General features: G+C 41.3%; 1 protein-coding gene across 1 annotated transcript; it reads left to right on the top strand.

Moving 5' to 3' along the window:
• Window positions 1-151: 151 nt before the first annotated feature.
• LOC124144429 (solute carrier family 2, facilitated glucose transporter member 1-like) lies at window positions 152-21,235 on the top strand. The gene is made up of 11 exons (XM_046513831.2): window positions 152-455; window positions 2,257-2,364; window positions 3,924-4,216; window positions 7,900-8,165; window positions 11,341-11,478; window positions 14,709-14,896; window positions 15,190-15,300; window positions 15,631-15,750; window positions 16,151-16,226; window positions 16,712-16,839; window positions 17,261-21,235. The coding sequence occupies exons 1-11, from the start codon at window positions 447-449 to the stop codon at window positions 17,465-17,467; spliced, it is 1,644 nt and encodes a 547-aa protein (XP_046369787.2). The 5' UTR covers window positions 152-446; the 3' UTR covers window positions 17,468-21,235.
• The last annotated feature ends 4,999 nt before the right edge of the window (window positions 21,236-26,234 follow it).

Consider the following 26,234-nt stretch of genomic DNA (forward strand, 5'->3'; position numbering starts at 1 on the left):
TATTATTTTCGTCCTTCGTGTATGATTGTAATTAAATATCGCATCATCACTATTAACATCAGCCAGCATTCAAATACCCACTTGAACTCAAAGTGAAGTGACCTGTGAAACCACTTCATCTGGTTCATATTCAGATCTATGCATAAAGATTCAGTGTCTCAACTGAATAAAGTGTTCTCCTTGTGTCAAGACATATTCTAGCACCTCCAGCCTTGGGTGTCCACAATTCGTGGTACACTCGCGCCCTCAGTGTTTACTGAAGTTATTTCCGGCCTGCTCCATTCGTTTACAATAGCCAGCTGAGAAGTGTACTCTTAGCAGTTATCCTTTCAGTCAACTGGCAAAGTAGGACACACCAAGCGATTCAATTCTCAAGTTTCTCTTGCATGCAGCATGCGTGACCTCGTGTGTGTTCGTCGTGTTGTGACCAGGCCGCAGGCACAAAGATGGGAGAGGTAAGTATTCAACAAATAACATCAACATGTCTACATATTGGGAAATCTTGATATTCATGCAACAGCGCGTATTGCTATATATGACATCCTTACCACGTTTGGCCTCTCGACACGAGGGACAAGCATCCTGGATGGATTGGGCGATACGACCTGAATGTCGTTCCCTGTATGTATGTTATACGGCGCTTCGTACAATGTGTCATTTCGACTGTGACGCCGATGGTGGTCGTTGTGACAACTCTGTTTCGCCCAACATAAAAGATTTTCATTTCCATTTTTATTTCCTGGTATGTCATGACGATCGTTTGTCGGAAAGGTAAGACTTCCGCCCGTACCCCCACTCTCAAAAATATATATAATTAAAAGGATTGAGCGGCAATGCATACATATGTAACTTTTGAGGGGGAGTACGAGGGGGGGGGGGAGGGGGGGGGGGGGGGAGCCTTTCCGGATATACACCATATGGGAGTGTCTCATGCCACTGATCGGCACGTATGCTGGTAGAAATGGTCGTCGGTGAGCTGACCCACGTCGCTGTGTTTATGCTGATCTCGGCTTTGACATAAAGAATATCCTTTATGTGCTAAAACCGGGACTCAGGAGACATAGACTTACACAGGCTGTCCCATAGAAAACGTTTCTCTTTTATTATTGATAATAATAGTCCATTAATATGTCGCTGTACTTTATGCGTAAGCATGCTCTAAGCTTTTTGAAATTTATTACCCCGGTCAATGGATCAGTATGCACTCAACAATCATTCTCAGCTCCTTGGAGAGTATACAACCCAAGCTGCCTGTTTGTTGTTTGTTGTTTTACGCCGCACTCAGCAATATTCCAGCTATATGTCGGTGGTCTGTAAATAATCAAGACTGAACCAGTCAATCCAGTGATTGATATCATGACCATCGATCCACGCATTTGGGATAGCGAGTCTGACCACCCGATCCCTTTTAGTCGCCTCTTACGACAAGCATAGTCGCTTTTAAGTATGGGTTTCTGAAGAGCTATTCTACCCCGGCTCTTCACGGGTCGAAGCTGCCTGTTATTTGCTAGAAGGTGAGAAACCACATTGCCACCTCATCCTACTCTACATTAACTGCTGGGTGAACAGAGGCACAATTCGAACAAAGTCACTTGCCCAAGGAGACACCACAATTGCTTCAGTGTGGGGCAGGACCGAAACCCAAGAAACTCTCAGGAGCCAAGCCACCGAACACGGCAACCCATCCAACTACTCTCCGCCACCGATGTTGCTTAACTTCACCTGATTTGTGACGTGCGCTGTGCATAGCTGTGCTGTGGTGACATAGGCCACGTGCCACCATTATTATTATACTTATTTACATGTAGTCTGTCATACAGACCCTGAAACAAATATATCAAATACTGCCCATGCAAGTCTATTATAGATGGCAGTCTTGATTGTGTTTCGAAAGTAAACCAAACCGTAAGAGGTATTTGGTAAAGAAAGTCTTCACTGTGAGGGTTTCGTCACCAACAGGCTGGTATTTCCCCTACACCACCCCTCTCTCCACCCCCCTCTCTCGCCCACCTATATTTTAGTAAACTTCTTCCCAACGCGCACACCCGGTGACTGCGGAGGTCTAAGGGAGATAACTATGATACTTCTCCTACATATAATAGTATCGGCAGAATTTGCTGCAGCAGCTAAATCAAAATGATCCTTCCCATTACAAACACACACATACTTTAAATGCAATAGTATCAGCGACTGATATTTAAATTCCAACAACATTTCAAAGAACAATAGCCAACGATTTCTTTGTTTTTGTTTCAGAGAGAAATCAATTACACGTTCACCCTCATCTTGAGTATCACCATTGCTGTGTTTGGAAACTCCTTCCTGTATGGGTATCAGATAGGCGTCGTCAACACACCTTCACACGTGAGTATTTCATTATCGTCAGTTTTATATGCATTAAACACCCTAACTCTTCTCGTCAGTTTTATGTCCATAATACTCTTAACTTTTCAATGACTAAGAAAGATTTTAGTTTACAAAATGATTATAATTGACGCCTCTATACGTTGTGATTGGAGTGAGTGAGTGAGTTGGGTTTAACGCCGCTTTTAACAGTATTCCAGTTATATCACGGCGTGTCAGCTTAATGTTGGAGGAAAGCCCGAAGTGATGCAGGTATCAGACGTTTACCACTTCGGTTAAACCCACGAGCACGGATATGGTGCTGACAAACCTAGAAACATAATCGGTTCGAACCGGGATTCGAACCCACATAGGTTTCTGGCGTGTCCAAGGGACGCAACTCTGCACAGCGAATCGCGGCGCCTTAGACGACTGGGCCACCCGTACCCCCTTAATGACTAAGAAAGATTTTAGTTTAAAAAATGATTATAATTGACATCTCTATACGTTGTGATTGGAGTCTGGGTGAATCAGAAACATTGTATCTGTGTAGTTAGAGTAATCACGAACAGCTGGAGTGATATCCAGTAACACTGTAACAGTATAGTGAGTGAGTGAGTGAGTATGGTTCTACGCCGCTTTTAGCAATATTCCAGCAATATCACGGCGGGGGACACCAGAAATGGGCTTCACAAATTGTACCCATGTCGGGAATCGAACCCGGGTCTTCGGCGTGACGAGCGAACGCTTTAACCACCAGGCTACCCGACCGCCCCTGTAACAGTATAGCATCTGAGTTAGCGACTTGCCGTCTCACATGTAACGATGTTTATCATTATATCTGTAACTTGTAAATAAGTAGACCAATAACACAAAGGCCACACGTCTACAACACAAGGGCCGATAGGGTAGCCCAGTGGTTAAAGCGTTCGTTTGTCCCGCTGAACGTCCGGCTTTCACTTGTAGTTATTGTTCAGCTTCTCAAGAAACTGATTCACATCTATTTTCAGATTGTGGCAAGGTAAAATTTATCTGTGAAGAACTTCAAAGTTGGTTTCAAGATAAAATCGAATTAAGAATTAACAAATTCTTCCTGGCCTTTGTCACAGAAATAACGATCCAAATAATGTAATTCTAATTCTTTTGTAATCTATCATATTCAAGTATAAATATACTAAGCGTATACCAACTTTTCGGTTCTTGCAGCAGGAACTCTATAAATACTTTGTACTTTCAAAATGTTCAGCCATCTTCAGTTCTAGAATTGACTACTTCTATAAATTTTGGTCTTTGTGTCATAACCTATTTATTGTCTAATGTCATGTTAAAGATCTATATTATCTTTGCAACTGTAATATATATGTGAAACTCGTCCTGATATTGCTGGAATATTGCTAAAACGGCATAAATTGCTTAAACTTGTCGCCTTGGACCATATGAATAGTAAATCTGAATTTCTTGAGATACAGCCTTGGCCCATTTATGTAGTAAACTTGGATAGATGTACCTTGAAATTTTTTACAGTTGTATTAAGAACCTCATCTGCACTGATAAATCATGCTTCCATTTTCAATTTTCAGATAATTAAAGATTTTTATAATGCCACGTATTACGAGAGAAGGGGAGGTAACTGGAGCAGCATACAGGCATATGCTTCATATCTGGAAGGCCTGAATAAAACAATATCAGACAGCAATGCATCAACAACCCCAGGTCCAGCCGAAAAAACTCCAGCAGATTTTGGTGCCGACGAGTCGCTGCTGCTTGAGAAATGGGAGCTGGAACTACTGTGGTCTTCAACAGTTGCTGCCTTTGTTTTCTTTGGAATGGTTGGCGCTTTCCTGGCACTTAAAGTTGCTGACACTGTTGGAAGGTATGTGTGAATTGTCCAGGGTTTTGTATACCCAAACCTATAAGGGCGGAGTTATATATTGCTTTCGATGAAATTCCGTCCGTCCGTCCTTTCGAGGACAGTTTTTGTGTACGACCTATAACTTGAAAACTACTACGTAGATTCTTTTCGAACTTTATGAACACTTTCTAAACGAAAAGGAGAGTGAGTGAGTGAGTGAGTGCGTTGGGTTTAACGCCGTTTTTAACAGTATTCCAGTTATATCACGGCGTGTCAGCTTAATGTGGGAGGAAAACCCGAAGTGATGCAGGTCTCAGACGTTTACCACTTCGGTGAAACCCACGAGCACGGGTATGGTGCTGACAAACCTAGAAACATAATCGGGCGAACAGGGAGAATAGGAGAGGTGCAGTCCAATTTCAATAATTGTATTTTCTAAAAATACCATACAGCTATCTTTCTTTTTTTGACTTGAAATAACTTGAGAACTACTTCATGGATTCTTTTTTCAATTTGGGGTACAGTTTCTATACCAATAGGAGAGTACAGTGCAACGTTTGGTTTGGTATGTTATTTTCTGAAAAAATATGACTGTTTCGTGTTGAATGTTTTTTTATTTCCACATTTGTACCACGTATAACTTGAAAATTACTTCATGGATTCCCTTCCAATTTGGGGCACAGCTTCTATACCAATAGGAAAGGTGCAGTACAAGTCGAATCGATAAGTGGATTTTCTGATAAAGCTTGCCGATGGTGCAGCAGCGCCGGCTTGAATCATGCCATTATTGTGTTTTTAAGAGAAACCGGCTCAAATGTTAAGGCAATATCTTCAAACAAAAACTGTTCTTCAACTGATGTTGGAGTCGAGGTGGAGGAATTGGTGAGCCCTCAGATGCCCTTAAAATATATATGGTGTCCCCCAACTGATACGAGGGGCGGTCGGGTAGCCTAGTGGTTAAAGCGTTCGCTCGTCACGCCGAAGACCCGGGTTCGATTCCCGACATGGGTACAATGTGTGAAGCCCATTTCTGGTGTCCCCCGCCGTGATATTGCTGGAATATTGCTAAAAGCGGCGTAAAACCATACTCACTCACTCCCAACTGATACGAATCTATGTATTGAGTTGTTTGATAGGCATTATTTAGAAGATGACGGGTGACAAGTAGACACAATTTATGGATAACAACTTCTTTATTTACTGCGAAGGTCTCCTTGACTTACAATAAATAAAGACGTTTTCCATTAATTATGTCTACTTATTCTATGTATTGTAGTCTTTAAATCACAACGTACAACAATTAATTCTTTTGCAACCGTTTACAATATTTATCATCCTGTAAATCCCTGTGCTTTACATGAGGGGTGTCACAAGGACCCCTTGATTTTCATGCTTAATGAGACCCGGGAAGATCCCGGGTAGTCTTCAGCAAACCATGCTTGACGTAAAAGGCGACTATGCTTGTCGTAAGAGGCGACTAACGGGATCGGGTGGTCAGGCTCGCTGACTTGGTTGAAGCATGTGATCATATCCCAATTGCTATTTTGAACGTTTAAAGTGGGAAATCGCGACCTATTGTTAAAATAGGGAACTTCGTGGACATTTCGGGCCAAAGAATTCTCATGCATGTATTTTGGCATTAAACATGGCGTCCGAGGCTAAAAGTCGGGATACAAATGCCGAGATGACAATTACATTTATACGATCGCACGAAAAGATGGAAAAAGTAACTTAGATGTAAGTTTGACAAGTTTTAGAAACATGTTTGGTGATTTTATTTATTACTGTTTATATAATTTTTATACGAATTGCTTGAAACGTCTTTTTATTGCTCTTTGACATTTTCGTTATGGACCCCTTGTCGAAGCATGTGTCCCAGATTATTTTTTTTCAATAACATATCGGGAAATAGCTCATAATCTATTAATAAAATATGATAAGATTTTCTGACATGTGAAAAGTATTATGATTTATTTACCATGTTTACTCACTGAGTGGGTGAGTGAGTGAGTGAATTGGCTTTAACGCCGCTTTTAACATTTTTCCAGTTATATCACGGCGTGTCAGTTTAATGTGGGAGGAAAGCCCGAAGTGATGCAGGTCTCGGACGTTTACCACTTCGGTGAAACCCACGAGCACGGGTATGGTGCTGACAAACCTAGAAACATAATCGGGGCGAACCGGGATTCGAACCCACAATCATAGGTTTCTGACGTGCCCAAGGTACGCAACTCTGCACAGCGAATCGCGGCCCCTTAGACGACTGGGCCACCTGAGATTAACACCTATCACTCCGAGAACAAATCTGCCGGCCTCGGGCCTACGGACCGATGTCTATTTCGAACACTGTGACCAGGACACATTGCTCCAGTTGTATGGAGATGTGCATGCATATGTAAGAATATAGGCCCTGGCCATGATATCCGCACTGGGTTAGGCGGCTCAGCTGTAACAATAGGACATGAGAGACATGTGAGACATGAACAGTCAGCGTTCGCACTATTGCTGACTCAATAGCCCACACCAGGTATATATACAGTCTCATAAAAACCAGATCTTAGTTCTCGCAACCGCAAAACAAAGATCTGAGGATATCCCATTACAGGTCAGGTCAGAACGACCCTCACAAACCGACCAATGAAATGACAACACAAGTCGACATAAGCCATTTTTAGTTGGGTTTAGTCCCCAACACATTTGTTTAGCTGTTAATCACAATCCTAAACATGTCAAAATTATGGGACAAGGAACGGGTGTAAGTTGGTGTTTAGGATCTAAACACATTTTGTACAGTCAGTCTTTTTCTTCTTATTGCTTTGTGCAGTTATTTGTTAAACACATAACACTGAAAGAATACATGGCGGTCGGGTAGCCTAGTGGTTAAAACGTTCGCTCGTCACGCCGAAGACCCGGGTTCGATTCCCGACATGGGTACAATGTGTGAAGCCAATTTCTGGTGTCCCCCGCCGTGATATTGCTGGAATATTGGAACCATTCTCACTCACTCACTCACAAGTAAATAGACCCGTGAAAATACAGGGTAGAATAGGTCTTCAGCAACCCTTGTTTGCCGTAAAAGGCGACTATGCTTGTAAAACCATACTCACTCACTCACTCACTGAAAGAATACTCACTCTCGAATTCTAAATATCAAGCTGAGATATTCCTTTTTAGAACATAGGGTATTTAGGGTTTATTAGGGTACTACTTGAGGTTTAATGCTACAGTAAGTGAGTAATTATTGTTTTGCGCCGTATCAGCAGTTTGGTGCTATATTATCTGAATCTGATCTGTTTGATTGGTTTGTTGTTAAACGCGGCACTCAGCAATATTCCAGCTATATGACGACGGTCTGTAGATAATCGAGTTTGGGCCAGAAGATCCAGTGATTAATATCATGAGCATCGATCCACACAATTGGGATCGATGACATGCATCAACCAAGTCAGCGAGCCTGACCACCCGATCCCGTTAGTCGCCTTTTACGGCAAGCACGGGTTGCTGAAGACCAATTCTTGCCCGGATCTTCACGGGTCCTGATCTGTTTGAATACATTGATTATTGAAGATAATGAAAGTTTCAGTTGATCTTCCAGAAATTGGTTTTGTCTACCACAGTCAATTTTGACTTCTAATATCTGTCTGGAGTCATTACTTACAATACATGGACTCTTTTTTTACACTATTATTTTTTTTCTGTTGCAGAAAGCGTGGCATGGTAGTCATCACATTTATCATGTTCTTGGCTGCGATTCTCGGTGGAATAACAGTCATCGCCAAGTCTCCAGAGTGTCTCATTGTGTCTCGAGTCCTGGTGGGATTGCATTCGGGGTTAAATATAACTTTGGTGCCTCTGTATCTCACGGAGATAGCGCCAAAGAAAATCCGTGGCGCTGTTGGCACTTGTCATCAATTGGCCATCACGCTAGGGATTCTTTCTTCTCAGATCCTGGGAATGACTGAACTTTTTGGTAATGATATTAATAATCTGAAATAATTATCATCAATAATCAAGCCACAGCAACATGTATATTTTTCATAAGAATAACCATACCATTCCATACTGTACCATATTTAAATAGCATACAATATTTTAATACCATACCATACCATACCATACCATACCATACCATACCATACCATACCATACCATACCATACCATACCATTGTGTTTACTTGCCAAACGGCCGAAACTGTAATTTTGCATCGGTAGGATTTATTTTTGAGCTGACGATCACCAGACAAAGACATTTTGTAGGATTCTAGCTTTGGAGAAGTGGACTGTTGTACACTGAAACTTCCTCAGCCCAGACCCTGGTTATCTGGAAAACCCTGTTTACATTGATCTTGTTTAGAATGTCTATACATTCAAAAATGTCAAAAGACCAGACAAAGACATTTTGTGAGATTCCAGCTTTGGAGAAGTGGACTGTTGTACACTGAAACTTCCTCAGCTCAGACCCTGTTTATCTGGAAACCCTGTGTACATTGATCTTGTTTAGAATGTCTATACATTCAAAAATGTCAAAAGAAAGATTTATCTATCCCCATGAATTATTAATCGAGAAAATTGATAATCATCATGTTAATCCGAAGTCTGTAGTCTCGATTTGCAAGGTTTCATTTTTTATGGCTACTTCGTACTACGCTTGCCTCAATATGGCTTGTTAGAATCCAATTGGGCCAAAGAAAGAGAAAAGGGACATATCGAGCATAAGCAGCATGTAATTCAAGTTCCATAGCTGGAGATATATAAATCACTTCAATATGGCTATGTCAAGTTTAGTGCCCCCACAGCTATAGATAAAAACCTCACTTCAATATGTCTCAGTCACGTTCAGTGCCCTCCATGGCTACAGATAAAAACCTCACTTCAATATGTCTCAGTCACGTTCAGTGCCCTCCATTGCTACAGATAAAAACCTCACTTCAATATGTCTCAGTCAAGTTCCGTGCCCTCCATGGCTACAGATAAAAAGCTCACTTCAATATATCTCAGTCAAGTTCAGTGCCCACCATGGCTACAGATAAAAACCTCACTTCAATATGTCTCAGTCAAGTTCAGTGCCCACCATGGCTACAGATAAAAACCTCACTTCAATATGTCTCAGTCAAGTTCAGTGCCCACCATGGCTACAGATAAAAACCTCACTTCAATATGTCTCAGTCACGTTCAGTGCCCTCCATGGCTACAGATAAAAACCTCACTTCAATATGTCTCAGTCACGTCCAGTGCCCACCATGGCTACAGATAAAAACCTCACTTCAATATGTCTCAGTCACGTTCAGTGCCCCCACAGCTATAGATATATACCTCATATATAATCAGTATGGCTATGTTAAGTTCAGTGTCCTCCATGTTATAGATATATACCTCACTTCAATATGTCTATGACACGTTCATTGCCATCCACGGCTATAGATATATACCTCACTTCAATATGTCTGTGTCAAGTTCAGTGTCCTCCATGTTATAGATATATACCTCACTTCAATATGTCTGTGTCAAGTTCAGTGTCCTCCATGTTATAGATATATACCTCACTTCAATATGTCTGTGTCAAGTTCATTGTCATCCACAGCTATAGCTACTCGTATAAACCCCACTTGAATATGGCTATGTCAAGTTCAGTGTCCTCCATGTTATAGATATATACCTCACTTCAATATGTCTGTGTCAAGTTCAGTGTCCTCCATGTTATAGATATATACCTCACTTCAATATGTCTGTGTCAAGTTCAGTGTCCTCCATGTTATAGATATATACCTCACTTCAATATGTCTGTGTCAAGTTCAGTGTCCTCCATGTTATAGATATATACCTCACTTCAATATGTCTGTGTCAAGTTCATTGTCATCCACAGCTATAGCTACTCGTATATACCCCACTTCAATATGGCTATGTCAAGTTCAGTGTCCTCCATGTTATAGATATATACCTCACTTCAATATGGCTATGTCAAGTTCAATGTCCTCCATGTTATAGATATATACCTCACTTCAATATGGCTATGTCAAGTTCTATGTCCTCCATGTTATAGATATATACCTCACTTCAATATGTCTGAGTCAAGTTCAGTGTCCTCCATGTTATATATATATACCTCACTTCAATATGTCTGTGTCAAGTTCAGTGTCCTCCATGTTATAGATATATACCTCACTTCAATATGTCTGTGTCAAGTTCATTGTCATCCACAGCTATAGCTACTCGTATATACCCCACTTGAATATGGCTATGTCAAGTTCAGTGTCCTCCATGTTATAGATATATACCTCACTTCAATATGGCTATGTCAAGTTCAATGTCCTCCATGTTATAGATATATACCTCACTTCAATATGGCTATGTCAAGTTCAGTGTCCTCCATGTTATAGATATATACCTCACTTCAATATGTCTACGACACGTTCATTGCAATCCACGGCTATAGATATATACCTCACTTCAATATGTCTGTGTCAAGTTCTGTGCCCCCAAGGCTGTAGATATATACCTCACTTCAATATGGCTATGATAAGTTCATTGCCATCCACGGCTATATATATATACCTCACTTCAATATGGCTATGTCAAGTTCTATGTCCTCCATGTTATAGATATATACCTCACTTCAATATGTCTGAGTCAAGTTCAGTGTCCTCCATGTTATATATATATACCTCACTTCAATATGTCTGTGTCAAGTTCAGTGTCCTCCATGTTATAGATATATACCTCACTTCAATATGTCTGTGTCAAGTTCTGTGCCCCCAAGGCTGTAGATATATACCTCACTTCAATATGGCTATGATAAGTTCATTGCCATCCACGGCTATATATATATACCTCACTTCAATATGGCTATGTCAAGTTCAGTGTCCTCCGTTGTTATAGATATTAACCTCACTTCAATATGGCTATGATAAGTTCATTGCCATCCACGGCTATAGATATATACCTCACTTTAATATGGTCATGACAAGTTCATTGCCATCCACGGCTATAGATATATACCTCACTTCAATATGTCTGTGTCAAGTTCTGTGCCCTCCATTGCTATAGATATATACCTCACGCCTTCACCTATCAAAGGCTATATTATTTTCTTTTACGAATTTATTTTCAATTAGTTCTGACAATGTGGTGTTCATTTCTGTTTCAGGCACTGTTGACTTGTGGCCCCTATTGTTTGCCTTCAATGCTATTCCCTCCCTTGTCTGTCTCTTGGTATTACCCTTCTGCCCGGAGAGTCCAAGATGGATGCTCATCTCCAAAAACAGGGAAGAAGAAGCCAAAACAGGTGAGTTAGTCCTGTGGACATCGATTAAATTTTTAATTTTCAAAACCCTAATGTTAACGATGTAGGGATCCCTAGATTCAAATACAATGGTTAAAAACCTCAAGTTCCCCTACATTTTGCCCAGTGCTTGTGTTGTTGTTGTTGTTGTTGTTGTTGGTTTGTTGTTTAACGCCACACTCAGCAATATTCCAGCTATATGATGGGGGTCTGTAAATAATCGAATATGGGCCAGACAATTCAGTGATTGATATGAGCATCGATCCACGCAATTGGGATCGATGACCATGCATCAACCAAGTCAGCGAGCCTGACCACCCGATCCCGTTAGTCGCCTTTTACGACAACCATAGTCGCCTTTTACGGCAAGCATGGGTTGCTGAAGACCTATTCTACCCCGGAATCTTCACGGGTCCCCAGTGCTTGTGACAAAGGTGGAATATCCCCCTGGTCATGTTCATGCCTCCAGGGTGTCTGCCATATTACTTTTCTTCTCATGTGACAGTGAGAAACAACAATGGTCGCTGATTATGTCACTGAATTCATTCTTATCACTATCCGCGATTTCAGGGTAAGAATAGGTATTCAGCAACCCATGCATGCCGTCAACTATCTTTTTGGCATCTGGATTTTCACAATTATTTCCCTTTAAAAACCATTCGACAAAAGTTGGTTATCACCGAATAATAAAGAAATATTAATTGACCGAATATGTAAGAGGTGCGAATTGATTTAGAATCCTAAAATATTACACAGTTTCACACATATCTCTGATTACTACGTCTGGGACTATAGTCCTCAACCATCATTTTCGCACATGGATATTCACAATTATTTTCTATTAAACACACCATCACGTGACAAAAGTTGGTTATTATCGACTAATAGTCATTATCATTTTAAATCTGATGATAGAATTTGGATAGAGAGAGAATTTTGAGAGCCACAGCCATAGGGATAACGTTCTACAGTATCACCGAAAATAAAATAAAAATGACACTGAAACATGGTCTGAATGTGAAAATGCTGTCCAAAAAATAAATAAGTGAGAATGGATATAGCCGAGAGCATCGATCCGTGCAGTTGGCATACGATGACATGCATCAATCAAGTCAGCAAGCCTGACCATCCGATCCCGTTAGTCACCCCTTACGACAAACATAGTTGCCTTTTACGGCAAGTATGGGTTGCTGAAGACCTATTCTAGCCCGGATCTTCACGGGTATTGTTATGAAGAACAATCGAATTACCGGGAAAAGTTTTAATGTGCTGAAGCCGAAGTTGAAATCTTGTGTAAATACAGAAAGTGGGTTATGCGATTCTTACTGGCGGGTGCAAAGCACGGCTGCATGAGAAGTCCAACAAGGTTTGTCTTGTATTTGGACGAAAATATTCAAATGATGAAACATTCAGAATGCAGAGGTATTTCCGTTGGGGGACCTTTAAACTAATCCGACAACGTTGTGACATGATTTAATGCAGCTGACACAGAATACAGGCTTCGACAACAAATTGTTTTCTTGACTGACTTTTGCAGTAAATATGGAACGATGGTAAATAAAGAAAATACAAAAAGATGTAGTGTTCAAAAGAGGGAGAAGTTCAGAGAAATGGTATTATAACCGAATTATGTTAAATGTTACAAACAGTGTCAGTGAACAAGTAGTACCTCGGAGTGATCTTTACTACTAAATTATCATGTACATTTACTCATTTACATTTTTCTCGACAAGGCCGGAAAGCCACATTTTGCCTTTTAAAATTTATCCGCAAATATAGAATATATGTCTAAATTTCACTCTTTCCATTGACAAGATCGTGGAACATCATGGAACTGAAATATGGGATTTCAATATATAGAGAATGTTGAGAGATTTCAGTTTCACTTGTGCAGACAAATTTTGAGTGTTGGAAGCCAAACTAGTAATGAGGCAATGTTGGGAGAGTTGAGTGACTTACATGAAAAAGTGCATCACATATTGGACAAAGTATTATTCAAGCCAGATTCAAGCATCCCAAATGTACCTATCAAATGCTTATCTCCCTTGACAATGCTGGTCATAGGACCTAGGCTGGTGGTATACGTAAATTATTATTTTCTTGAGGATTTGGATGCACATAGTTTGCTCATGGTGTTGGCTGCGTCAATACGTTTATCTCTGCTTTTCATCAACCACTCAGAGATTTTCGACTTCAGGAAAGGAATTCTAATATTCGTGATAATCAGAAAAAAGAAGTATACAGTTTACTTAAACGGTCCATAAAATAAAGAAAATTTTCTCTCCCACATAAAATGCTTCAAATTCAAAATGGCACTCAGTAGATTTAGATGTTGATATCATAATGTGCACATGGAGCTGGGCAGATGGTGAAATATTCAAAGAGAAGAGCGACTTTGTCGTTACTGTCATTCCACAGCAGATAGCTCCGTTGTGGAAGATGAACAAACATGTTCTGTTTAACTTCTTTCAGTGGCATTTAGAAGTTTGTGTGATGTAGTAAGACAAGTTCTATGACTTGCTTGATAAAGGTGTTAGGATCTACACCGAAACGTCGCACTAATTGTAATAAAGAAGTTCTTCATCCATAGAACTTGTCTTACTACATGTTCTGTTTGTTTGTCCAATGTATAACAGTTACACAGGCGAATATATACTGCCATCTAATATTTATTCATGTATCAATACTACATTAAACATGTGTAACAGAGAAAAGGAAGCTTGGAGACTAGGGGCATTTTTATATTTCAGTCTTATCCAAAGGAAGAATAAGGTACACGTTTTGAATATATTTACTGAGACTAAATTCGTTTCATATTTATGAATGCTATTTTAAACATGGCATGTTTCTTTAAGCCGTTTGAACTTGTATTTGTATCCATAAATGTAAACATTATGAAATTTAATCACTCGGGACAGGCTACTGCCGAGAGATTAGCAGTATGTTGTATTTTATTTTTACGCATTTGTAATAGCAATTACGATAATGGATAATTGTTTTTCACATAAACTATTTGTAATGAGAGGTATGGGCTGAGAGGCCTACATTCTGAATAGATTATATATTGATAATGAATTATATATTCACGCGGCAATTTGTATTTTAATGCGTCCATACTTGGATGATGTTACCTTGACACACCGATGTGCGCCCAAGGTAAAAAGAAATTTAGCTGATTAAATCATTAAAACAATGGAAAAAATAGATTTAATATTTGTGTTAAATTTCAACAGCCATGCAGAAGCTGCGAGGTTATGATAATGTAGAAGACGAAATGGGTGAGATGAGGGCGGAAGCGAAGAAGTCGAGAAACGCAAAGAACTTCACCCTGAAGGACCTCCTGACCACCCCGGAACTCAGGATGCCAACAGTGATAGCCTGTGTGGGCCAGATCAGCCAACAGTGGTCTGGCATCAATGTTGTAAGTCAAAGTAGAAAAATGGGTACCCGAGTAGGCATTCCAGGGTAGAATTTGTGTACGGTGACCTGTGTGAGTTGCGCGCGTGCGTGCGTGCGTGCGTGCGTGCGCGCGCGTGTGTGTGTGTGTGTGTGTGTGTGTGTGTGTGTGTTTGCTACCAAACAGGGAGGCAATTTATGACACATCAGAAATAAACGCAAACAAGCTCATGGTTTATTCAGTACATCTTTATTCTTCCAATTTATGTAAGAGTCGTAACTGAATTAAGTGTTTTGGACATTTCACTTTACCTGCAGGTGATGTCTTACTCTTCCTTCATCTTTGCACAAGCAAATGTTTCGGCAACACAAATCCCATACGTCATTGTCGGCACCGGATTCGTCAATGTTGTTACAGCAATCGTCGCGGTAAGGTACATTCTAACTCACCACATGACCTGAAATATTTGTCCTTTTTATTTCAGTGGTGGTAATTGTCCTATCAGGATCAGGTCACTGAATTATCTTTAAATGGTGACTTGGTAAAAATTGGAGAAAGCACACACATAACCCTTCAAACAAAGACCATAGATTTTTCATAAGAATATATGAAAAATTTCATTCTTTGGAAAAAGGGTCTTTTTTCTTTGCTTGAACAACTTAAGAAGAAAGACATTGATTGTGTAAAGAACTTTATGTACATTATTAGCGTTCCTTGTAGGGATAACTTGAATAATCTGTGACTTGGTGGTGTGTCAGGTTCCTCTGATGGAGAAGCTAGGACGTCGTCCTCTGTTGCTGTGGCCGATGTGTGTCATGGCTGGGTCCTTCGTGCTTATGACCATCTTCCTGCAGCTGCAGTTCGACCTTTCTCTGAAGGTACGTCTTTGTCGTGTAATGTCAAGTGTGATGTCAGTTAAACAGCCTTCGAAATAAAAGATCGTCAATTAACCATGAGGACATGTACAGATCCTTCACTGAAGGTACGTCTTTGTCGTGTAATGTCAAGTGTGATGTCAGTTAAACAGCCTTCGGAATTAAAGATCGTCAATTAACCATGAGGACATGTACAGATCCTTCACTGAAGGTACGTCTTTGTCGTGTAATGTCAAGTGTGATGTCAGTTAAACAGCCACAGGTCTAGATGTGAGTTATGTCGTGTCAAATGTAGTCCAAGACAACCGAATTGTGCTGAGGACAAGTAAAACACATTTGTGTGATATAATTCAGAACTGTCACACTCGGAGAGTTTAACAAGACACACATGAACTCATTTCAGGCCAGCCATTCAACGTTTGCTATGATCTGCATCGTTCTTATGCATCTGTACATCGTGGGATTCGCCCTTGGTCTCGGTAAGTTTATGTGTATGCCTGGCACTTGAACACTTTATGTCTGCTGTGCTCAGTGCACAGCTCCAGCTGCCCTCCATTGGGAGTCCTTTGTGACTTATTTCAAGTCATTAATTTGAAGTTGAAATAATCGGTAAAAGGCAAATTGTCAAAGAATCAGTGTTGTATATTACAAACAAATAGTGACTGAATTCTAATTTTATGAGAATTTGCATATTACTTATGTCCAAAGTCAATGGGGTTGGCGCCACACCCTCCTTTGATGATGACACCATGCTATTTTGTGATTCGTTCAACATATTCTTTTCCCAAATCATTGTAAAGATGTGTGGTAAAAATATCATTTGATAGCTGCATATTCTACACAGGAACTTACTAATTTGTAAGCCATGAAACCGTTTATGACACGGGCTTTTCCTTTGTACCATCTTTAACATCACCTTCCAGTTGTAACCTTCATCCCTATCTATAACCTTGCAATGTCCCAGGCCCCATCCCATTCACCATCGTCGCCGAGATCTTCAGACAGGAATCTCGTGCTGCCGCCATGAGTCTGTCCGTTGCCTGCAACTGGATCTGCAACTTCATCCTCATGTGGACCTTTCCATTCCTCAGGGTATGCAGCAGGGATTGTGAAACTGTCGAATAGAATGACAATTCCAAAAATATCAATGAGAAAATCAATGATATGACCAAAAAGATAAATGATCTGTCCGAGTTCCTTCTTGTAGATAGGACACAGTGTTTAGATTGTTAATCTTCACACAGAGAGGTATCAAGTGGGGACACTCCCCGCAAACTCTTGAACAAAATAATAATTCTTATGCTTCCGACTGTTAAAAAAAAATTACCTGCCACAAAAAATACATTTTTGAAAGGTGATTTTCTAACAAAAATCAGGCTCATAGTTTTAAAGAAACCTATATATGGTTTTGTAGCTGAAGCTGACAAAGTATCTAGTCTCGATACTCAATCCCAGTTTTTAATGTTTAATTTTATGGCATCGGACTCACCTACATCTCATGTGTTTGCTGCAGGATGGACTTGAAGCCTACACCTACCTGCTGTTTGTGGTCATTCTGGTCGCTGCCATCATCTTCATATTCTTCTTCGTACCTGAGACGAAGAACAAAACAATTGACGAAATTGTTAGCTCCATCGCACTTGGTGGAAGAGCTCATGGAAAGAGAGATGGCTTCAAAATCAATGAAGATGACAGTCTAATAACCAACACGAAAGTTTGAGAATGGGAGAGTAGAGATCATTGGACTATATACAGGATAGTTAGTATGTCAAACTGTAGGGAGATGAACGGAACAGCGTGTGTGGTTTGGGTTGGGCAAGGTAAAGAACGGCAACAGTTACGTCGTGAAGACATAAAAATGTGAGAATATTGCCAGAGGTCGAAGGTTGCTCGAGGTTTTTCTTGGGTACAAACTTTTGAATGTGGTATATATGAATAAGGTATGTGTATTCATTTTAACAATAATCAAACTTGTCTGAGAAACTATGTAAAATACTCATCATATTGTCATGTGTTAGACCATGTAATGTCATGTCATGTCATGTCCTTCACCAAAACTATCAGCCACATCGATATGGCAATATAACAAGCTCATAGGAAATGATAACACCACTAAGAAGTTTATCACTGTTTATTGTAGCGAGATATACAAGTTTTAGCAATCTATGCGAAACTCATTGTGACGGTGCGGGTCACCAACGTGTTCTTTCACGGTAGCGAAGTTTAACTCTGCTTGTACTAACCCTTTTCTGAGCTTTTCTAACCTACACACACTAACACTTCTACTCTACCAGTATCTACTCGGAGCAGCTACAGATAATATCACTGCGCAGGTAAAGGAGTTCCTGCTCCCATTTTGACCAAGCCAGTCCATGCTTTCTGTGCACCAATCAGATCGGACTACACATAGTCAGTCTACAGTTGGGGTCCGTTTAGGGTTTATTTAGGTTTAGTCTTCTCGACTAACATGGGGGTCTTTCTAGGTTGTGGAAAGTTCATTAAAACCCCCTTGTAAAACAGGCGACCTCCGAGATCATCAATGCTGGTGTCACCAATCTCTATCAACATTGTATCATCTTTTTAAGCTGTGCGGGTGGGTCCAAAACACGATCTGATCTTCTGTAACTTACAGATTCGTATTCCTGATGATTTCATATACTGTCCATATCTGGATGAATACTCCTCATTTGTTTACAATACATCCACAGCCCCGATGTCACATCATCACACACTGTAATATTTTGTGACATCTCTGTGTACAATTGATTCTCGCTGGCGCATGGTCATTTCTCATTCCTGGGAAATATGGGGGCCCTTCCATGTACCATCTTTCATCATTAACGACTCGGATGTGTTAGAATGGTAACTTTACTACCACTACTCCCGGCATACATCATCTTCCAGAGACAAGGGAGTCTGCTGACTATAAAAGTACAGTTTCCTTCCTTGCCGAAGTAGGCTGGAATTTCGTCGCTCGATCGTATCGCCACCTGTGGCTATCACGAGTTATGTCCCTTCCATGTACTTCATATCAATCAGATTCCATCTCTGGCGCCCAGTCAAGACGATCTGATCGATAATCAAGATATATATTGTAATAAAACGGGTTTTACCCCGCGAAGTGCATCAACTCACCTATGCACCTTGATTACAACATGACCAAATTTACAACAGCCATGCTCGGCAAGGGTAGAAACTGGACTTTTTATAGTCATTTAACGCCCTTGCCTCGGGAGTTCTGGAGTTCGTGGTCTCGCCAAGCGCAAGCCAAGACTGCGCAGTCTCTACTTCATTTGCACCAAACAGATCGCAGTACACGCTGTCAGCCTATCACAGGGGTCCGTTAGGTTTTAATTAGTTTTTGAGATCACAACTAACATTCTTGGTCGTGGAAACTTCATTACAATCGTGAGCTTTTTGTTTTACTTGTGTATATTGTCATGCTCCTCCATTGAAGCATGTCGCATTTACAAATTGTTGTACATACAGTCTTCGAAAGTATGGGCATTGACTTTCTGCAACAACATCATCCAGCTGATGACCGGGGAATTATTATGATTGCATTTCACTGAACCCGGGTCAGGCATTATTCATAACATTACAGGGTTTTTAAGTCAAAATGTCCTATCCAACTGTAAGACGCTGTGCTAGACCAGATCAGAATTGCACCAAACAGACTTTATAAGGGACTGCTTGGGGAGCTTTATGCTTTTGGTTCAGGTGATGTGTGGAGATTTCTACACGGCATCTACACACATTCTGCTTCATATTTAAATATGCCATGATTCTTGGATGTGTTGGTTCAGTTTGAGACAAGGATTGCTATTAAACGAACAGCTAGTATCTGTGAGGGGTGGTCGAATGATTCCATCTAGGTGGCATGATGAACTGGAAGTGAGAGATTCGACAACTTGGACTGGACATGCTATCTGATAAAGAATGTTGAAAAGCAGGTACACTTGGCTGGTACCAAACGGTTTCAGTTTCATGATGCCCCGTGTTAAGAGTCGGCTTGGGAAATTATGGACTCTCCATATTGGAGAACTGTATACTAATTCTGAGTTTGGACATCAACAACTGTTCTTCTGACCGTTGCCCGAGAGCATGAGTGTGATGTTTGTTCAATGACACAGAATCCACTTATTCAGAATATACATTTCAACAGAACATCCACCTATTCAGAATACTAGCATGCATATCAATATTCACTAGGTGATATTTGTTAAATAACAAAACGGTCACATAATTATTCGGAATATACATTTCAATATTCACTGGGTGATATTTGTTGAATAACAATACGGCCACATATTCGGAATACACATTTCAATATTCACTGGTGATATTTGTTGAATAACAAAATGGTCACATAATTATTCGGAATATACATTTCAATATTCACACAGTGATATTTGTTGAATAACAATACGGCCACATATTCGGAATACACATTTCAATATTCACTGGGTGATATTTGTTGAATAACAAAACGGTCACATATTCGGAATAGACATTTCAATATTCACTGTGTGATATTTGTTGAATAACAGAGCGTCCACATCTGAAAAAATCTATTTCAGCCAGATGCCATGTTTGGATTGACTATTTTGTTTACCAAACAAAAGCGACAAAACCCTTACGATATTCATAATAAATCTCTGCCAGAGTCGATTGTACCATTTAGACAATAATAATCATGAGCATGCGCTTATGAATCACTATCAAATAGTGATGATACCAGGTGTTCGCGAAATGGTGAGCGTATCCTACCTCAGCGGTGGCACCGTCACAAACACATGTAAAGGCTAGTCGTTTGTTCATCTGAAAAAAATCACGGGCACATATGTTTCAAGTCAGAATAGGGAATTGCATCGGAAATCATTTTGACCATGATGCGTCAAATTTAGAAATGTCCTCCACATGTCACCCATACAGCCTCATTGAGGCATTGAATGTGGTGACCTTGACCAAAGAACTTCTCAGCAAGTCAAAGTCTTATGGGTAGAAAGAGCACGCACGCTTGTACTGCAAAAGTTATGATATGTAAACACCAAAGGCTGGAGCTGCGGGAATATTTTGATGTGTACCATATATTTCTGGGTTTTTTTAAAGTTTGAGGTGAACACTTGACTTGCCTTTGCATGTGTTTGTGACGAGGATCAGAATACGCTCACCTTTCGCGAAAGCCTGGCATCATGACTATTGACCAGTGATTCAGAAACACAAAACTCATGTTTTAGTTGGAATTACCTTGTATACAATCGAATTTACTTTTGGCAGAGGTTTTAGAAAGGGCTTTGTCGCTATTATTTAGAATTTTGAATGGATGAACAAAACAGAGCTTTATGTTGATGGATAGGTTGGAGCTGTGTCTCGCATGTTCCAGTTTGGTGTCATCAATGCAAATAATACAAACATGACTCAGTAGTATGTGTATGTCATGTACAATGGATGTACGTCAGAAAATGAATAAATGTTATGAATATTACCATGTATTTCAACTAAACTTCGGTCATGACGTCAATCACTGGATTGTCAACAACAACAACTGAACTTCGGAATAAAGCATGCTCCATGTACCCAACCAATATACTGAGAATTCAAAAATAGCAGTACTCTGAAACTTGCTATTCCACATGTATTTTCCTTAATGTAAACCTTATTTTGGTTTTAATGTTCCCTTAATGGTTAAGATGAGATATGATGAATATGACCTGAAAAGTTCACGATCTTCTTTACACAGAGTGAGTGAGTTGGGTTTAACGCCGCTTTTAACAGTATTCCAGTTATATCACGGTGTGACAGCTTAATGTGGGAGGAAAGCCCGAAGTGATGCAGGTCTCAAACGTTTACCTCTTTGGTGAACTGGGATGAGAACCCACAATCATAGGTTTCTGGCGTGCCCAAGGGACGCAACTCTGCACAGCGAATCGCGGCGCCTTAGACGAATGGGCCACCCATGCCCCCTCTTGACATAGAACTATATATATGTAAGATATAATTTTGCATCCTACCGCGTAGCCATCTTGCACCCATTTTATTGCCTCGACTCTAACAATTGATCCAAATGTATGTTCAGACAAAGTAGAAGGGGATTGGGAAGCATAGTGGTTAAAGATTTTCTTGAATACCTTTTCACAAGTAAAAATAAAGGGCGATAGGGGAGCCTGGGGTGGTAAAAGCGTTCGCTCATCACGCCGAAGACCCGGGTTCGATTCCCGACATGGGTACAATGTGTGAAGCCCATTCTTGGTGTACCCCGCCGTGATATTGCTGGAATATTGCTAATAGCGGAGTAAAACCAGTCTCACTCACTCACTCACTCACAAGTAAATAGACCCGTGAAGATCCAGGGTAGAATAGGTCTTCAGCAACCCATGTTCGCCGTAAAAGGCGACTATGCTTGTTCGTAAGAGGCGACTAACGGGATAGGGTGGTCAGTCTCGCTGCCTGGGTTGATGCATGTCATCGATACTAATTGCGTGGATCGATGCTCATGATATCAATCACTGGATTGTCTGGTCCAGCCAGTAAATATCTATCTTGTAGTATCCTGTATCAGGTCAGTTGTTCAATGGGTGTGAAAAGGTTTAAGTTTCCTTTTCTTTGTTCTTTTTGTGTGAATTGTCTCTTAAGGTCTGGCGAGTCTTGAAATATATATTTAATCTTTATTTTTATGGCTTTTAAAGGTTCAGTCTTTGTAAACACTGTCATACCTAGAGTCCATCTTCTGTGAAGTTGGGGGCCCAGATGGCGCGGATGGCCCAGTCATCGAAGGCGCCACATTTCGCTATGCATAGTTCGGCCCGATTGTAAGCTCACTCTGTGAAATTCAGTTTGAAATACAGTTTAAGCAAGAAAAAATACAGTTTTAATCAGTGCGTGTCAGGTGAGGTTTGGTGAGGTGAAATTGGGTTAAACGTCGCGTCCAAGATTATTGCACTTATATAGCGACGTGCATGCACGTGTGTGTGTGGGTGTTGCTGCTTGTACTAGTCCGGACTGATGGCGATTTATAGTGCTAGCACACTGAGATACCATGCCGCAGTTTAACATGAATACCCAACTCAGACACAGTATACTGACTCCAAGCCGACCAGTCCTTGTTTTAGCCCCTTAATGCCGAGCGCCAGACAGGTTAACAACAAGTACCATTTTTTAACGTCTTTTGGTATGACGCGGCCTAGGATCGAACCCCGGACCTTCCGCTCTCCGGGCGGACGCTCTACCACTAGACCACGGAGGCGGTCAGTGCGTGTCAGGTTGATGTGGGTAGGAAGCCCGAAGTGATGCACGTCTTAGACGTTAACCACTTCAGTGAAACCCACGAGCACGGGCAGGTTGATGACAAACCTAGAAACATTGTCGGGGCTATGTGTTAACCCTGTTATTAGATCGTTGTTCATGCCATCAACCACTGTTTTTCATGGCCAATCCTTGATTATGTAATTGCTACAGTGAGTGAATGAATTGCATCTGATGTCACTTCAGCTTGTTGGTTTAATGTTGAAGTCCATTTAAAAGATTTTAAAAGTTACCTTTTGGGTGTAGAGTTGGTCCTCAGTAAATTATTCTTGGCGACTTGTTAAGTTTCGGTCACATGTACCAAGATGATATTTATCGTTCAGATAGATTAACGAATGATAAGTGGCTGCATTCTGTTTGAAGCTGTTCCGTCAAAACCTCATGTACTCATCAGTGCACACAATTCTATGACTGACAGGGGGCACGGGTGGCCCAGTCGTATAAGGCGTCGCGATTCGCTGTGCAGAGTTGCGTCCCTTGGGCACGCCAGAAACATATGATTGTGGGTTCGAATCCCGGTTCGCCCTGATTTTGTTTCTAGGTTTGTCAGCACCATACCCGTGCTCGTGGATTTCACCGAAGTGGTAAACGTCTGAGACCTGCATCACCTGCAGTAATACTGTTAAAAGCGGCGTTAAACCCAACTCACTCACTTACTCTATGACTGACAAATTGTCTCTCCCGCGGCTGACATGCAGAACGTATAGCTGAAATACCAACCCAAATCCCGAGCGGCGTCCAACCCAAATCCCATAGAAACAAGTGTACACACATGCTTTTCAAGACACCCGGATCATGTGCACAACGCCCCCCTGCAATATGCTGGGATGGATTACTCCCCTTGAGTTCCGGTTGAGTGATCTCGTCAAACCCACGCGTGGCGTGTTCCACTTTCCTGCATATGTAGGTGACTCTTGGTTGATGCATGTCATCGTGAGAGACGATCATACCCTCATATCCGGAACATAGGTCTGACCAGGAGGTGCTGAGACGAACATACCATCATATCAGGAACATAGGTCTGACCAGGAGATGCTTAGACGATCACACCATCATATTCGGAACATAGGTCTGATGAGGAGGTGCTGAGACTAACATACCATCATATCCGGAACATAGGTCTGACCAGGAGATGCTTGGACGATCATACCCTCATATCCGGAACATAGGTCTGACCAGGAGATGCTTAGACGATCATACCATCATATTCGGAACATAGGTCTGATCAGGAGATGCTTGGACGATCATACCATCATATCCGGAACATAGGTCTGACCAGGAGGTGCTTGGACGAACATACCATCATATCAGGAACATAGGTCTTACCAGGAGATGCTTAGACGATCATACCATCATATTCGGAACATAGGTCTGACCAGGAGATGCTTAGACGATCATACCATCACATTCGGAGCATAGGTCCGATCAGGAGGTGCTTAGACGATCATACCATCATATCCGGAACATAGGTCTGACCAGGAGATGCTTAGACGATCATACCATCATATTCGGAACATAGGTCTGATCAGGAGATGCTTGGACGATCATACCATCATATCCGGAACATAGGTCTGACCAGGAGTTGCTTGGACGAACATACCATCATATCAGGAACATAGGTCTTACCAGGATATGCTTAGACGATCATACCATCATATTCGGAACATAGGTCTGACCAGGAGATGCTTAGACGTTTTAACCATCATATTCGGAGCATAGGTCCGATCAGGAGGTGCTTAGACGATCATACCATCATATCCGGAACATAGGTCCGATCAGGAGGTGCTTAGACGATCATACCATCATATCCGGAACATAGGTCTGACCAGGAGATGCTTAGACGATCATACCATCATATTCGGAACATAGGTCTGATCAGGAGATGCTTGGACGATCATACCATCATATCCGGAACATAGGTCTGACCAGGAGTTGCTTGGACGAACATACCATCATATCAGGAACATAGGTCCTACCAGGAGATGCTTAGACGATCATACCATCATATTCGGAACATAGGTCTGACCAGGAGATGCTTAGACGTTTTAACCATCATATTCGGAGCATAGGTGCGATCAGGAGGTGCTTAGACGATCATACCATCATATCCGGAACATAGGTCTGACCAGGAGATGCTTAGACGATCATACCATCATATTCGGAACATAGGTCTGATCAGGAGATGCTTGGACGATCATACCATCATATCCGGAACATAGGTCTGACCAGGAGGTGCTTGGACGAACATACCATCATATCAGGAACATAGGTCTTACCAGGAGATGCTTAGACGATCATACCATCATATTCGGAACATAGGTCTGACCAGGAGATTCTTAGACGATCATACCATCATATTCGGAACAAAGGTCTGATCAGGAGGTGCTGAGACGAACATACCATCATATCCGGAACATAGGTCTGACCAGGAGATGCTTGGACGATCATACCATCATATTCGGAACAAAGGTCTGATCAGGAGGTGCTGAGACGAACATACTGCTTCGTCAGTAGTGCAAGCCTATGTCACATCTGGAATTGACTACTGCAACTCACTTCTCTTTAGCTTCTCGAATCAGTTGTTGAACAAAGTGCAGAAGGAACAAAATACAGCAGCAACGCAAGTAAGTAAAATTAGGAAACACGACCATACCATTCCGGTTCTATAACAACTACACTGGCTGCCTGTGAAATACGAAACCCCCTTCCTTGTCTTCAAATGGACAAGATCCTGAATATCTCCCCTGCCTGGTTCATCCGCATCAGGGGGCACATCTGGCCCAGTCGTCTATGGCGCCGCGATTCGCTGTGCAGAGTTGCGTCCCTTGGGCACGCCAGAAACCTATGATTGTGGGTTCGAATCCCGGTTCGCCCCTATTATGTTTCTAGGTTTGTCAGCACCATACCCGTGCTCGTGGGTTTCACCGAAGTGGTAAACGTCTGAGACCACTAGAGACCTCTACCACTAGACCACGCATTTGGGATACGATGACATGCATTTACAAAAGCATGGGTTGCTGAAGACCTATTCTTCCCGGATATTCACGGGTAGGCCACACAATACAACGCTACAGAGGATTCAGTAGGCCCGGACGTTAAACCTCTTTAAACCGCGCTTATTGACTGAAATGAATGCCTACTGCTATAAATAACTGTGATATGTTTTTAATAGAATGGAATTC

This window comes from Haliotis rufescens, unplaced genomic scaffold (assembly GCF_023055435.1).
Source record: "Haliotis rufescens isolate VD_foot unplaced genomic scaffold, xgHalRufe1.0.p SCAF_29, whole genome shotgun sequence".
NCBI classification, from domain to species: domain Eukaryota; kingdom Metazoa; phylum Mollusca; class Gastropoda; order Lepetellida; family Haliotidae; genus Haliotis; species Haliotis rufescens.

What these genes read in the sequence shown, in the direction of transcription:
- LOC124144429 (XM_046513831.2), top strand. An exon ending in AGTGGTCTGGCATCAATGTT is followed by an intron (nt 14,897 to 15,189) that starts GTAAGTCAAAGT and finishes CTTTACCTGCAG; the next exon opens with GTGATGTCTTACTCTTCCTT. An exon ending in GGGATTCGCCCTTGGTCTCG is followed by an intron (nt 16,227 to 16,711) that starts GTAAGTTTATGT and finishes GCAATGTCCCAG; the next exon opens with GCCCCATCCCATTCACCATC.